Source organism: Ursus arctos, unplaced genomic scaffold (assembly GCF_023065955.2).
Source record: "Ursus arctos isolate Adak ecotype North America unplaced genomic scaffold, UrsArc2.0 scaffold_20, whole genome shotgun sequence".
Classification (NCBI taxonomy): domain Eukaryota; kingdom Metazoa; phylum Chordata; class Mammalia; order Carnivora; family Ursidae; genus Ursus; species Ursus arctos.
In genome coordinates, this window is record NW_026622875.1 from 10,690,694 (window position 1) to 10,703,087 (window position 12,394).

The following is a 12,394-nucleotide window of genomic DNA, read 5'->3' on the forward strand; positions in this document are numbered from 1 at the left end:
TGTTTTAGTCATAGTTTCTTTGGAAAAGTATCTGCCTAGTTTTCTATTTCATGATTTTTCTACTTTTAATTCTTCAGTATAGTTAATTATAATTATTATTCTTATTCTATTACGTATAATTTTGTTTCTCTTCTTTTTTTAAAAGCACACATTACTAATAATCGTGATAACTAGTAATAATATTTGAAGGTCATGTTATTTCCTAAACACTTTGTATATATTAACTTGCTTAATCCTCACTACATATGCAGTAAGGTAAGGTATTACCTCCATTTTAAGGGTATGAGGAAATTAAGGTATAAAGAAATTAAAAGTCCCACAGCTGTGCAAGTAGCAGATTCAAGATTTGAACCGATACAGTCTGGCCCCAGTCTGGGCTCCTAATCCTGTATTTTACAGCTATACTGTTTTTTCACTGTTAGTTACCAGTGAAAACACAAGTAATATACCTTTGCCCCATTGATGTGAAGTAGCATAAGAAATAAAAACATCTCTGTCTTAATGGTAGGAATAATGATTTGCCTTTAACACAAATAATTGCACTTATTCATTTTAGTGCATACTTCACAGTATTTTTACACCCTTACTCATATGAGTGGTAGAATCATGTCTGGAATCATAGAAGAGAGTTTTTCTTTTGCCTCTTAGCGTTAGAACAGAAAGGTTTCCATCAATCTTCAGATATTGACTTAAGTAAGGAAAGGAGAGTTGAGAGAAGACTAACCATTTTGTTTGGAAGAAAACTTTATAGATCATTTTATCAGTGCTTTGTGTTACATTTATATATAGTAAAGCTCTGACTCCCTGTAATCTTTGCAGATTATCCCATTGTAACTTGGAGACAGTTTATTAGATTATACAGTTGGTGCTCTTGAGGCAAGTTATGACTTATTCTAAGAACTGTACTCTTCTGATGAGCTGTTGGGGGATAACTTGATTTCGGGATCCACCAATACTAAGGTTTTCTCATGCGGACTTACCACCACTGGATACTGATTCAAGAAGTATTCACCATTTGGTACACTCACATATGAATAGTAAACATACTAGCCTTAGGTTTGATCCTTAAAATAATTATAGAAATAAAGTAAACAAAGTATTATATTTCATCTGATTTTTCATATCCGCTAGCTTGGTAGAAGTTAACTATAGAATTACAGTGTTTTAATTCAAATGGAATATAGTTCCTTGTAGGGTCTATAGATGTAGGTTCCTTTAGCAAAGCCTGATCAATAATTATTTTGAAGGCCAGGGCAAACTATCTTATAGGGTCGTCAGTGGGGGCACTCTTAGTTTCTACGGGCATGTTATATTAATAGATGATGGGTCCTTGTAGACTTGTGACAGAAATAGCTAAAATTTTTGGAATTTATTTTTATTCCTATAGGAAATGGGCCTCCCCCCTTCTGTAGTAGCAAGATCCCATAGAAATACTTATTCTGCTTGAAAATGTGTGAATAGCCACACCTCTACACATCTGTCCTTAACATTGTCCATTCACATCACTAAAGAAAATTTAACAATTAAAAAATCTCTAGCATCCCTCTGAAAGTTCGCTAAATAGCACATACTTTTTAAATAATAAAGACAGACTAACATGCTAGGATTTGTTACATGATATGGTCACAAGGCATATAGAACTAAACCTCAGTAGACTATTACTAAGTATAGCAATCTGGAACCTGTAAGTTAGAAATAGGGAACCGGATTATTGTTTGGGGAGGAAATTTTCTATTTCTTAAAACTAGTACATAGGGATGGTGATCTAGGGTTATTCAAAAGCGGGGAGAAAGGATATATGATTAATAAAAATGAAATATTAAGTATGTTAGTTATGGTGTAGCTTACATGAAATAGATATTGTTTATTTTCCCTGCTTCCTGTTTTCTCTGGAGTTGTAAAGTAAAAAGTCATTAGTAATGCTCTTTTTTATTTATTTTTAAAGAGTTCAACCTGGTCATTGCTATCATCTGTATAATGGTCTTAGAGCAAGCCTTCTGGATGACTATCAACTGCCAGAAATTTTGAGAACTCCTTTGGAAGAACTTTGTTTACAAATAAAGGTAAATTAGATGGGAGAATTAAGAAAGTAAATGGAGGGTAGCGTTGTAATTTTCAACATTAGTATAGAAGAAAGTAGCATATTAAATCTGTGAAGAAGAATTATCACCATGCCATTTGTCTTTTTTGTGTTAGTAAACTGTTTTTAAGCTTCTTTGAAATGTTTACTAACCACATTTTTATCATGTACACTCTAGAGCTGTATTGCCTATGTTTGAATCCCAGCTCCTCCCCGACAAGCTAATTCTGTTAGTTGGCAAGTTATTTAAATTAAGCTTTTATAAAATTCTTAGTGCCTGGCGTATAGTAAGTGTTCAGTAAATGTTAGTTATGTGTACTGTTACTACATCTTATGGTGTTAGCCGTCATGATAAACTGCTCAGCCATTTTCACCACCTTCTATATATTTTAATACAATTAACCTATTTTGAAGATAATTGGTAATCAATTTAATTGTTGAGATTTTAACCAGCTCCTTTTTCCATCAGTATAGAGTTGGTGAGTGATAGAAAGTAGTAACTTGAAAATTGTGTATGGGTGTGATGCTTTAAGTGATTGACAGCCGGGACGAAACTGTTACTGTCAGCATATATATGTTTAATTGTATTTGTCTTCCCCAGATTTTAAGGCTAGGTGGAATTGCTTATTTTCTGAGTAGGTTGATGGATCCACCATCAGATGAAGCGGTGTCACTCTCCATAAAACACCTGATGGAACTGGTAAATTTTATTTTTAAAAATTCTAACTTAGATTTATAATGTTAGTGCACATAAGCCACTTGATTAAAAAATTTACTGTCATTACTGCAAGGTTGACCAATGAATACGTAGTGCCAAATTTGATTTACTCTTTGGCTGTTCAGCTTAGTATATGAAATATGAGTTAGAAAGATATAAAATGATACCTTTGTGATAGTGTTATCATTCTGGGCCCTTTCCACATAATTTTTTTCATTATACGCTTGTTCGAAAATTACATAAAATCTTGAAATCTTTCAATTTACTGGTCTTTGTCTTCATTTGTATTCTTCAGTGAATTTGGTTGGTTTATTGACTCTTCTGATGACCGTAATGTTTTCAGAGCTTTTGTCAAATTCAGGTAATTCAATGACAGTATGGACATCTTTTAAAGGCAGCTCTTATTTTTGAAAGAATACTAACAGGTGCCTTATAGTCCCCTGCCTGTCATTCTGTTCTAGAGTTTTTTGTTGTGATTTGTTTTCGTTTTTTTTTTTGTTTGTTTGTTTTGTTTTGTTTTGTTTTATGAAGTCAGTGTTTTGAGAAACTAGTTTCAGTGTCTTAGGCAAGTGACTACCAAGTTGTTAGCCATCCCTGCACAAGACCAGGTTGAGAAGAGTTACAGGACTGGCTTTGAGTTAGTGCCCAGAGTGAGGAGAAGAGCGCTGTGAGGTAATGCTCAGAGTAGAGAGAAAGTGGTTCAGGTTGTGCTGTCTAGTAAGGTGGCCACTGGCCACATGTGACAATTTAAATTTAAATTTTGAAGTAAATTACAAATTCAGTATCTCTCCTCACACTTGTGCATTTCAGATGCTCAGTAGGCACATGTGGCTGGTGGGTATCACATTGGACTGCACAGAAATCGAACATTTCAGTCATTGCTACAAGTTCTGTTGGTTAGTACTGTGTTAGAGGTTGCTGAAGATGTACTTTACATATTTCAGTTTTATTTAAGCCATCTAGACAGTTAATTTTGAGAATTTGGGCCATATCAGAACATTGTAGTAGCTTTTGACGTAATAAGTTGTTTAAATAAAAAAGCACTGTAAATTATCTTGTTGGAATTTGTATTAATGAGGTTACTTGTATTTTAGGGGAGTAGTGAGTGCAGTTTTACCACTGACTTGTCTGTCTTCCCTCCAGGGTTTTATCTAATAGAATAGGGCTTTGCTGCTTTTTTATCTAATAGACTAGAGCTAGGTGGCAATCAGAGAATCAGCCTAACTATTTATGGTGGAGATGGACAACCAGAGGATAGCTGGACTCTGAAGCCTGAGTAGATGACTTCCTCTCTCTGAGCTGAATTGAAGAGCCAGTCTTAGCCATTTGCAGACAACAGAATCATGAAGAGGCCAGCAAATCCTTGCCAGCAGTAGGGTCTGAAGCCTGCATTTCATTTTTAAGTTTTCATTTAAAATAAATTCTAGTTAGTTAATATACAGTGTAACATTAGCTTCCAGTGTACAGTATAGTGATTCAGCACTTCCATATAGCGCCCCGTGCTTATCACAAGTGCCCTCCTTAATCGCCATCACCTGTTTAACCGCCCCCCCACCTCCCCTTGGTAACCATCTGTTCGTTCTCTATGAGTCTGTTTCTTGGTTTGCCTCTTTTTTTTTTTTTCTGTACGCTCTTCCGTCTGTTTCTTAAATTCCACATATGAGTGAAATCATATGGTACTTGTTTTTCTCTAACTTACTTTATTTCACTCAGCATAATACTCTCTAGCTCCATCCATATCGTTGCAAATGGCAAGATTTCGTTCTTTTTTATGGCCAAGTAATATTCCATTCGAGATATATACCATATCTTCTTTATCCATTCATCAGTCAGTGGACACTTGGGCTGCTTTTATAGTTTGGCTATTGTAGATAGTGCTATAAACTGGGGGTGGTGTATGTGTGCCTTTGAATTCGTATTTTTGTATTCTTTGAGTAAATATGTAGTTAGTACAGTGGCTGGATCGTAGGGTAGCTCTATTTTTAACTTCTTGAGGAACCTCCAAAACTGTTTTCCAGAGTGGCTGCACCATTTTGCATTCCCACCAGTGCGTGAAGGTTCCTCTTTCTCTGCATCCTCACCAACACCTTTGTTTCTTGTGTTGTTGATTTTAACCATTCTGACAGGTATGAGGTAATAAATCATTGTAGTTTTGATTTGTATCTGTGTCATGATGAGTGATGTTGAGCATCTTTGCATGTGTCTGTTGGCCATCTGTATGTCTTGGGAAAAAATGTCTGTTCATGTGTTCTGCCCATTTTTTAATTGTTTTTTGAGTGTTGAGTTCTAGAAGTTACTCATGTATTTTGGATACTAACCCTTTATCAGATATGTAATTTGCAAATATCTTCTCCCACTCCAAAGGTTGCCTTCTAGTTTTGTTGATTGTTTTCTTCACTGTAGAAGCTTTTTATTTTGATGAAGTCCCAATAGTTTATTTTTGCTTTTGTTTCCCTTGCCTAAAGAGAAATTGCTACGGCCGTTGTCCAAGGGGTTAACTGCCTGTGTTCTCATCTGGGATTTTTATGGTTTCCTGTCTCACATTTAGGTCTTTAATCCATTTTGAATTTATTTTTGTTTATGGTGTAACACACGAAAGTGGTCCAGTTTCATTCTTTTGCATGTTGCTGTCCAGTTTTCCCAGCACAGTTTGTTGAAGAGACTGTCTTTCCCACTGGATATTCTTTGCTGCCTTGTCAAAGATAAGTTGACCATATAGTTGTGAGTTCATCTCAGGATTTTTCTATTTTTGTGCCAGTGTCATACTGTCTTGATCACCACAGCTTTGTTTCATAGCTTAGAGTCTGAAATTATGATGCCTCCAGCTTTGCTTTTCTTTTTCAGGATTGCTTTGGGCCTTTTGTGGTTCCCCTGCAAATTTTAAGATTGTTCTAGCTCTTGAAAAATGCTGGTTGTATTTTGATAGGGATTGCATTAAATGTATAGATTACTTTGGGTAGTATAAACATTTTAACAATATTTGTTCTTCTAATCCATGAGAATGGAATGTTTTTCCATTTCATTGTGTCCTCTTCGTTTCTTTCATCAGTGTTTCATAATTTCCAGAGTACAGATATTTCACCTCTTTAGTTAGGTTTATTCCTAGTTATCTTATTTTTGGTGGAGTTGTAAGTGGGATTGATTCCTTAATTTCTTTTTCTACTACTTCATTATTGGTGAATAGAAATGCGACAGATTTCTATATGTTGATTTTGTATCCTTCAGCCTTACTGAATTCATTTGTCAGTTCTCGGCAGTTTTTTGGTGGAGTCTTTGGGTTTTTTCTAGAATATCATGTCATCTGTGAACAGTGAAAATTTGACTTCTTCCTTGCCAATTCGGATGCCTTTTATGTCTTCTTGTTGTCTGATTGCTTAGGCTAGGAATTCCAGTGCTGTGTTGAGTAACAGTGGTGAGAATGAACATCCCTGATTTGTTCCCGAAGGTAGAGGAAAAAGCTCTGTTTTTTCCCTTTTGGGATATTAGCTGTGAGATTTTCATATATGGCCTTTATTATGTTGAGGTGTGTTCTCCCTAAGCCTACTTTGTTGAGGATTTTTATCATGAATGGATGCTGTATTTTGTCAAGTGTTTTTTCTGCATCTGTTGAAATGATCATATGGTTTTAATATTGTTTCTTTTATTAATGTGGTGTATCAGGTTGATTGATTTGCAAATATTGAACCACCCTGGCGACCCAGGAGTAAATCCTACTTGATTGTGGTGAATGATTCTTTTAAAGTGTTGTTGAATTTGTTTTGCTAGTGTTTTATTGAGAATTTTTGCATCCATGTTCATCAGGGATATTGGCCTATAGTTCTCTTTGTTAGTGGAGTCTTTATCTGGCTTTGGTATCAGAGTAATGCTGGTCTTATAGAATGAATTTGGTTATTTTTCCTTCCTTTTCTATTTTTTGGGAATAGTTTTGAGAATAGGTATTAAACTCTTTTTTAAATGTTTGGTAGAATTCACCTATGAAACCATCTGGTCCTGGACTAGTTTTTTGAGAGATTTTTTATTATTGATTCAATTTCTTTGCTGATTATTGGTCTGTTCAAGTTTCCTGTTTCTTTCTGTTTCAGTTTTGGCAGTAGTTTATGTATTTCTAGGAATTTATCCATTTTTTCCTGGTTGTCCAATCTGTTGACATACAGTTTTTCATAATATTCTCTTGCAATAGTTTGTATTTCTCAAATAGTGGTTGTTAATTCTCTTCTCTCATTTGTGACTTATTTATTTGGGTCTTTTATCTTTTTGATAAGCCCGGCTAGAGGTTTATCAATTTTATTAATTTTTTCAAAGAACCAGCTTCTGGTTTCATTGATCTGTTCTATTGTGGTTTTTGTTTTGTTTTGTTTTTTAGTTTCTGTATCCTTTATTTCTGTTCTGTCTTTATTTCCTTCCTTCTGCTGGTGTGAACCCTATATTTTAAAGAAGTAAAGAACATTCCCAGTATCCTAAAAGGTCCCCCTTCTACCATTTCCCAGTCACTCTGCAGTCCTCAGTCCCAAAGACAGCCTCTATCTTGACCTTAATGGTAATCTCTTGTGTGTTCTCCTTGATGGTTTTATCATATAAGGGTACATTTCTGTAAAGAGCTTAGTTTAATTTGGTCTATTTCATGAACTTTACATGAACTCCTCACACTGGATATAAGGGATGTTTTTGAAGGGGGGAGCGGGGTTCTGGATTCTTTCACTTAATATTGTGAAATTCATCTGCATAATTGCTTTTAGCTGAAATTTATTCAATTTCAGTTCTTTACCATATTTTAGTATATGACTGTTGAGAGACATTTTGCTTATTTCCAGTTGAGGCTGTTGTGTGTAATGCTGGTGTGAGTAATCTTCAGTATTCACTTTTCTTGGTGCATGTATTTATGTATTTTCATGGGCATATACTTAGGAGTGAATTCACTGGCTCTCAAGGTGTGTGTTTATATATATATAAATATATATATCAACTTTGGTGGATAGCTAACAGTTCTCATTGCTTTGAAGCTGCACCAGCTCTTGGGAATCTTTTATTCTGAGAATGCTGATAGGTTTGCAGTAGTTCTAATTCGTAGTAGTTCTAATTTGCATTATCATAATGAATTTGCCGACAGCTTTTTGTAGCCTTATTGCTCTTATAAACTATTGATGCGTGTTTTTCTGTTAGGTTGTAAGGAGTTCATTTTATACTTCTTGTATACTCTTGATCTGAGCCTTTGTCGGCTTTGCATGTGTCTGTATTTTTACTTTTTTACTTAATAGTACTTTGATAAGTAAATTTCTAATTTTAATGTAGTCACATGTATCAGTCTTTTTTTATGTTAGTAATTTTTGTCTTTTAGTAAGTCCTTAACCCCAGAGTCATGAAGATATGTTTAAATTTATTGTTTAGTCTTTCACATTTAGATATTTAATCCATCTGCAATTGATTTGTGTGTGTGTGTTTGGTAAGGTAGGATTCAAAATTTTTACATATGTAGATCACTTGACTAAATGCTATTTATGGAAAAGTTCATCCTTTCCTCTTTGTTCTACAGCTTTTGTCCTAGATCTAGCGTCTGGGTTTGTAGACTCTGTTCTGCTTTACTGCTCTTGTATGTCTTTGTTGAACCAGTGCCATGCTGCCTTAATTAACAATATTGAGTCTTACCAAACAGGAACATGATTTATCCCATTTGTTTAGGTATTTAATCTCTCTTGGTATTTTGGTGTTTTCTGTGTAGGAGTTTTATGAGAGTTTTTTAAAGATTCATTTCTCAGTGGTATTTTTGGATTCTGCCATAACAAATTTTTCGTTTTTTTATCACACTGATATACAGAAATGAAACTGGTTTTTGTTTTGTTTTTGAAGATTTATTTATTTGAGAGACAGAGAGCATGTGCACACACAGAGGGAAGGGCAGAAGGAGAGGGAGAGAATCTCAAGCAGAGCCCAACTCGGGGCTTGATCTCACTACCCTGAGATCATGACCTAAACCGAAATCAAGAGTTGGACACTTAACCTCCTGAGCCACCCAGGCGCCCCTGAAATTGGTTTTTGAATGTTGAGCTTGTATTCAGTCACTAAAACCACTTATTCTGATAATTACATGTAGAGTTTTTTCTGCATACACAGTTACATCTATAAATATAGTTTGTTTTTAAATAGGCTCCATTCTTAGCGTGGAGCCCAATGCAGGGCTCGAACTGATGACCCTGAGATTAAGACCTGAGGTGAGCTAACAGTTGGATGCTTAACTGACTGAGCTACCCAGGCGCCCCTATAAATACAGTTTTATATATCCTTTTCTAATTATCTAGGACCCCTAGTACAATGTTGAGCAGAAGTGGTATGATAGTGTGCATTCTTATGTTCCTATTCTTAAAGGGAAAGCTGTCAACAATTTGTTGAGGATATTTATTGAAGATTTTTTTATGGAAACTATCAAATTAAGGAAGTTTCTATTAGTTTACTAAAAGATATATATCATGCATGGAGAATTGATTTTGTCAGATTCCTTTTCTGCCTCTGATAAGATTATGATATAATTTTCTTTTTCTTGCTTAATTTGCAATGTATTGAGTTACATTGATTTTTTAAATGTTAAACCAACTTTCATTCCTGAAACAAATCTGACTTGCTGGGATTCAGTTTGCCAGTATTTTGCTTTGGTTTCTTGTGCATAAGATATTCAGTAGTTTTCCTTTCTCCAAATGTCCCTGTCAAGTTTGGTACCAATATTATTCCAGGTACAAAAAAACAAGTTGGGAGCATTGTATATATTTTTTTCTGTTCTCTGAAAGAGATTTTTGTAAGATTAAGGGTATTTCTGCCATAAATGTTTAGAAGTCTGTGTCTAATGGGGTACATATGTGTTATAGTTCTTTTTTTTGTTTTTATTGATATCTTCTTGTATACCTAGTTATTTTAATTGTATACTGGATATTGTATTTACAGAATTCTTAGTAGGTACAAATTTGAAGCCTGGGATGGTGATAACTTTCTCCAGACAGGATTTATGTTGCTTCTGCCAGGAAAAGAAACACCAGTGCTGGGCTCATCTCCCTGGACTTCTTTTTTCTCCCAAATTCTGGATTTATAATTCTTGTAGTTCTTTTTTTTAACTCCTCAGTGTCTTCAAGCAGCTTTTCTAGCTATGCTCAGTGGAATGATTGGACCAAATTACCTAGATAATCAGAGCAGTAGTCCACCCCCAGTTTTCAGTGTTCTAGATATCCCCATTATTTCTTGCCTTCCTGTCTGATGTCTCTTAAACTATTAGAATCAAGGGCTCTGCATTATATATTCCAAATATATAATAGTTGTCTCTTTTTTTGTTTTATTTTTTCCCCACAAGTCTAGTGGGTGATTTTATTTGATTGAAGGTTTGCTAATGTGGTATTTCTCTTATTTCTCTCCTAACATTTAGAGTAAAGTGGGTTGTGGATTTTTTTTTTTTTTTTTTTTTAACTGAGTTTCTAACCTTTGCTGATCTCAGAACTTAGTTTTGAGGAAGAAACAATATTGAACAATATTAGGGCATTTGGGCCTAAGAGAGTGAGCACTCTTCTGCTGTTTATTTTAAAGCAAACTAAAATAGTTTTGAAAGTGATGCTTTATAATGTGTATTTTAAACATAAATTCTTGCTTTACAGAACGCTTTGGATAAACAAGAAGAATTGACACCCCTTGGAGTTCACTTAGCACGATTACCAGTTGAGCCACACATTGGGAAAATGATTCTTTTTGGAGCTCTGTTCTGTTGTTTAGATCCAGTACTCACCATTGCTGCTAGTCTCAGCTTCAAAGATCCCTTTGTCATTCCATTGGTAAGAAAGATATAAATAAAAGGCTGGACAGTTCTATATACACAGACTAGTTGTTGCTTAGATCATTTTTCATTAGCTTTTTATTAGAAGGCCTTTCTGTGTTTATTATCAGGGCAATTTAAGTTGTCTTCATTTTTTTCCCCCTCCTTTCTGAAGGGCAAAGAAAAGATTGCAGATGCAAGAAGAAAAGAATTGGCAAAAGATACTAAAAGTGACCACCTGACAGTTGTAAATGCATTTGAGGTAAAAAAACAACTTGTCCTAGATTGTGACAGTTCATTCAGGTTAAGAGCTGATAATAGAAGAGGAACATACTCACTTATTAAAATGTGTTTCATTATCAGGATTAAATTAAGTATTTGAAATTAGGTGAACATTAAAAAAAATTGTTGATTTTTCATGAGTTTTCAATTTTCTGATAGTTCATTACGTTTACCCTTTTGGGGGGAAGAAGTCTATATTTGTGTTTTGATAACAATAGAACAAGTGAACAGTTGATCTCAGAAATCTATTTGATGTTATTTGATACTATTCATTTGTACTTTTGTGTTACTGACTTTCATGAAAGATGGTCTCATTCTGTTCATTAATAAACTACAACTGTATTTGGATTTAATATTTTGATAGAGTATCATAATCATGTACATTATTTAGACTGTTTCTCCTTCCAAAAGTCATCCCTCATTTGAGGAAAACATTTATTACCCATCTTTGCAAAATTTAAATATAATTTGCTTTTTAGAGATAGCATTTTTTTATTGTAGTTCTAGATCCAGTTTGGTACTACATATTATGGGAAAGTTTTTTTTTTCCTTTGAGTTCATCTAGTAATAACTTTTCTTTTTCCCAATCTTCCCTTCTCTATTTAAAAATATATACATATTTATTTATATTTGTGGAAGTTAAAAATGCACAGTAGCATTGGACTTTGTCCAGTGGTGTTCTTTTTGTTTATTATATACTATATATGTTGACATTTTGTATAAAATACACAGTATGTTACTATAGAACTTACTTACATGAAGAAAGGTCTGGAAATTCATTTGTGGCTATCACTTCACAACTAGAATCATGGGGAGTTTGTGGAGTTTTTTTGTTTGTTTTTTAGTTTGTAAATTTCAAAATTCTTTGAATTTTTTTTTTACAAAGAAAATGAAATATCAGAAGATTAAATTATTACCAAAATAAAGACAAACCAGTAAGCATCTTTGCTTTGAGTAACAATATAAATAGTTTTCTTTATTTCTTTGCCCCATAGGGCTGGGAAGAAGCTAGGCGACGTGGTTTCAGATATGAAAAAGACTATTGCTGGGAATATTTTTTGTCTTCAAACACATTGCAGGTAATGGTGAATGTTTTGAAATGGTTCCCAAATATGTTAGTATATATGTACCTATTTTGTGTTGTTAGATCTGGAGCAAAATGTTAATTGTATGAGTTTGTCATATGAAGTTGGTTAAGTGATTATACAAAATAATAATTTTGTATAATTGCCCCTACCCTCTAGTTGCTGTTTTGATGATTCAGCCTGAAATTTTTCATTAATACTTCTAGAATCTATTTTAAAATATCAAACAGTATCTTTATTTTAACATAATATCTGTACCTTAACTTTTGGGTAGGTTAACTGTTTTGTGTCATGAGAAAACATTGGACAGGAGGCATCTGTGAAACAGAAGATAATAAATAGGACAGATAAACATCAGACTTAAGGCTCTACACAGAATTGGAGAAGTTAAGAATAGGAATTCCTCACTTTGCCCTATTCATGTACATTCCAGCTGTGGCATGAGC

General features: G+C 34.2%; 2 protein-coding genes across 4 annotated transcripts in view; one reads left to right on the top strand and one right to left on the bottom strand.

Moving 5' to 3' along the window:
* Positions 1–12,394, bottom strand: part of ARHGEF26 (Rho guanine nucleotide exchange factor 26) — a 504,613-nt gene that overhangs the window by 361,514 nt on the left and 130,705 nt on the right. The window lies entirely within an intron of this gene.
* Positions 1–12,394, top strand: part of DHX36 (DEAH-box helicase 36) — a 52,733-nt gene that overhangs the window by 30,651 nt on the left and 9,688 nt on the right. The window contains exons 16-20 of the mRNA XM_026497323.4: positions 1,946–2,063; positions 2,682–2,780; positions 10,427–10,600; positions 10,757–10,843; positions 11,859–11,942. Of these exons, the coding sequence (XP_026353108.2) occupies positions 1,946–2,063; positions 2,682–2,780; positions 10,427–10,600; positions 10,757–10,843; positions 11,859–11,942 (562 nt within the window). The remainder of the gene's footprint in view (positions 1–1,945; positions 2,064–2,681; positions 2,781–10,426; positions 10,601–10,756; positions 10,844–11,858; positions 11,943–12,394) is intronic.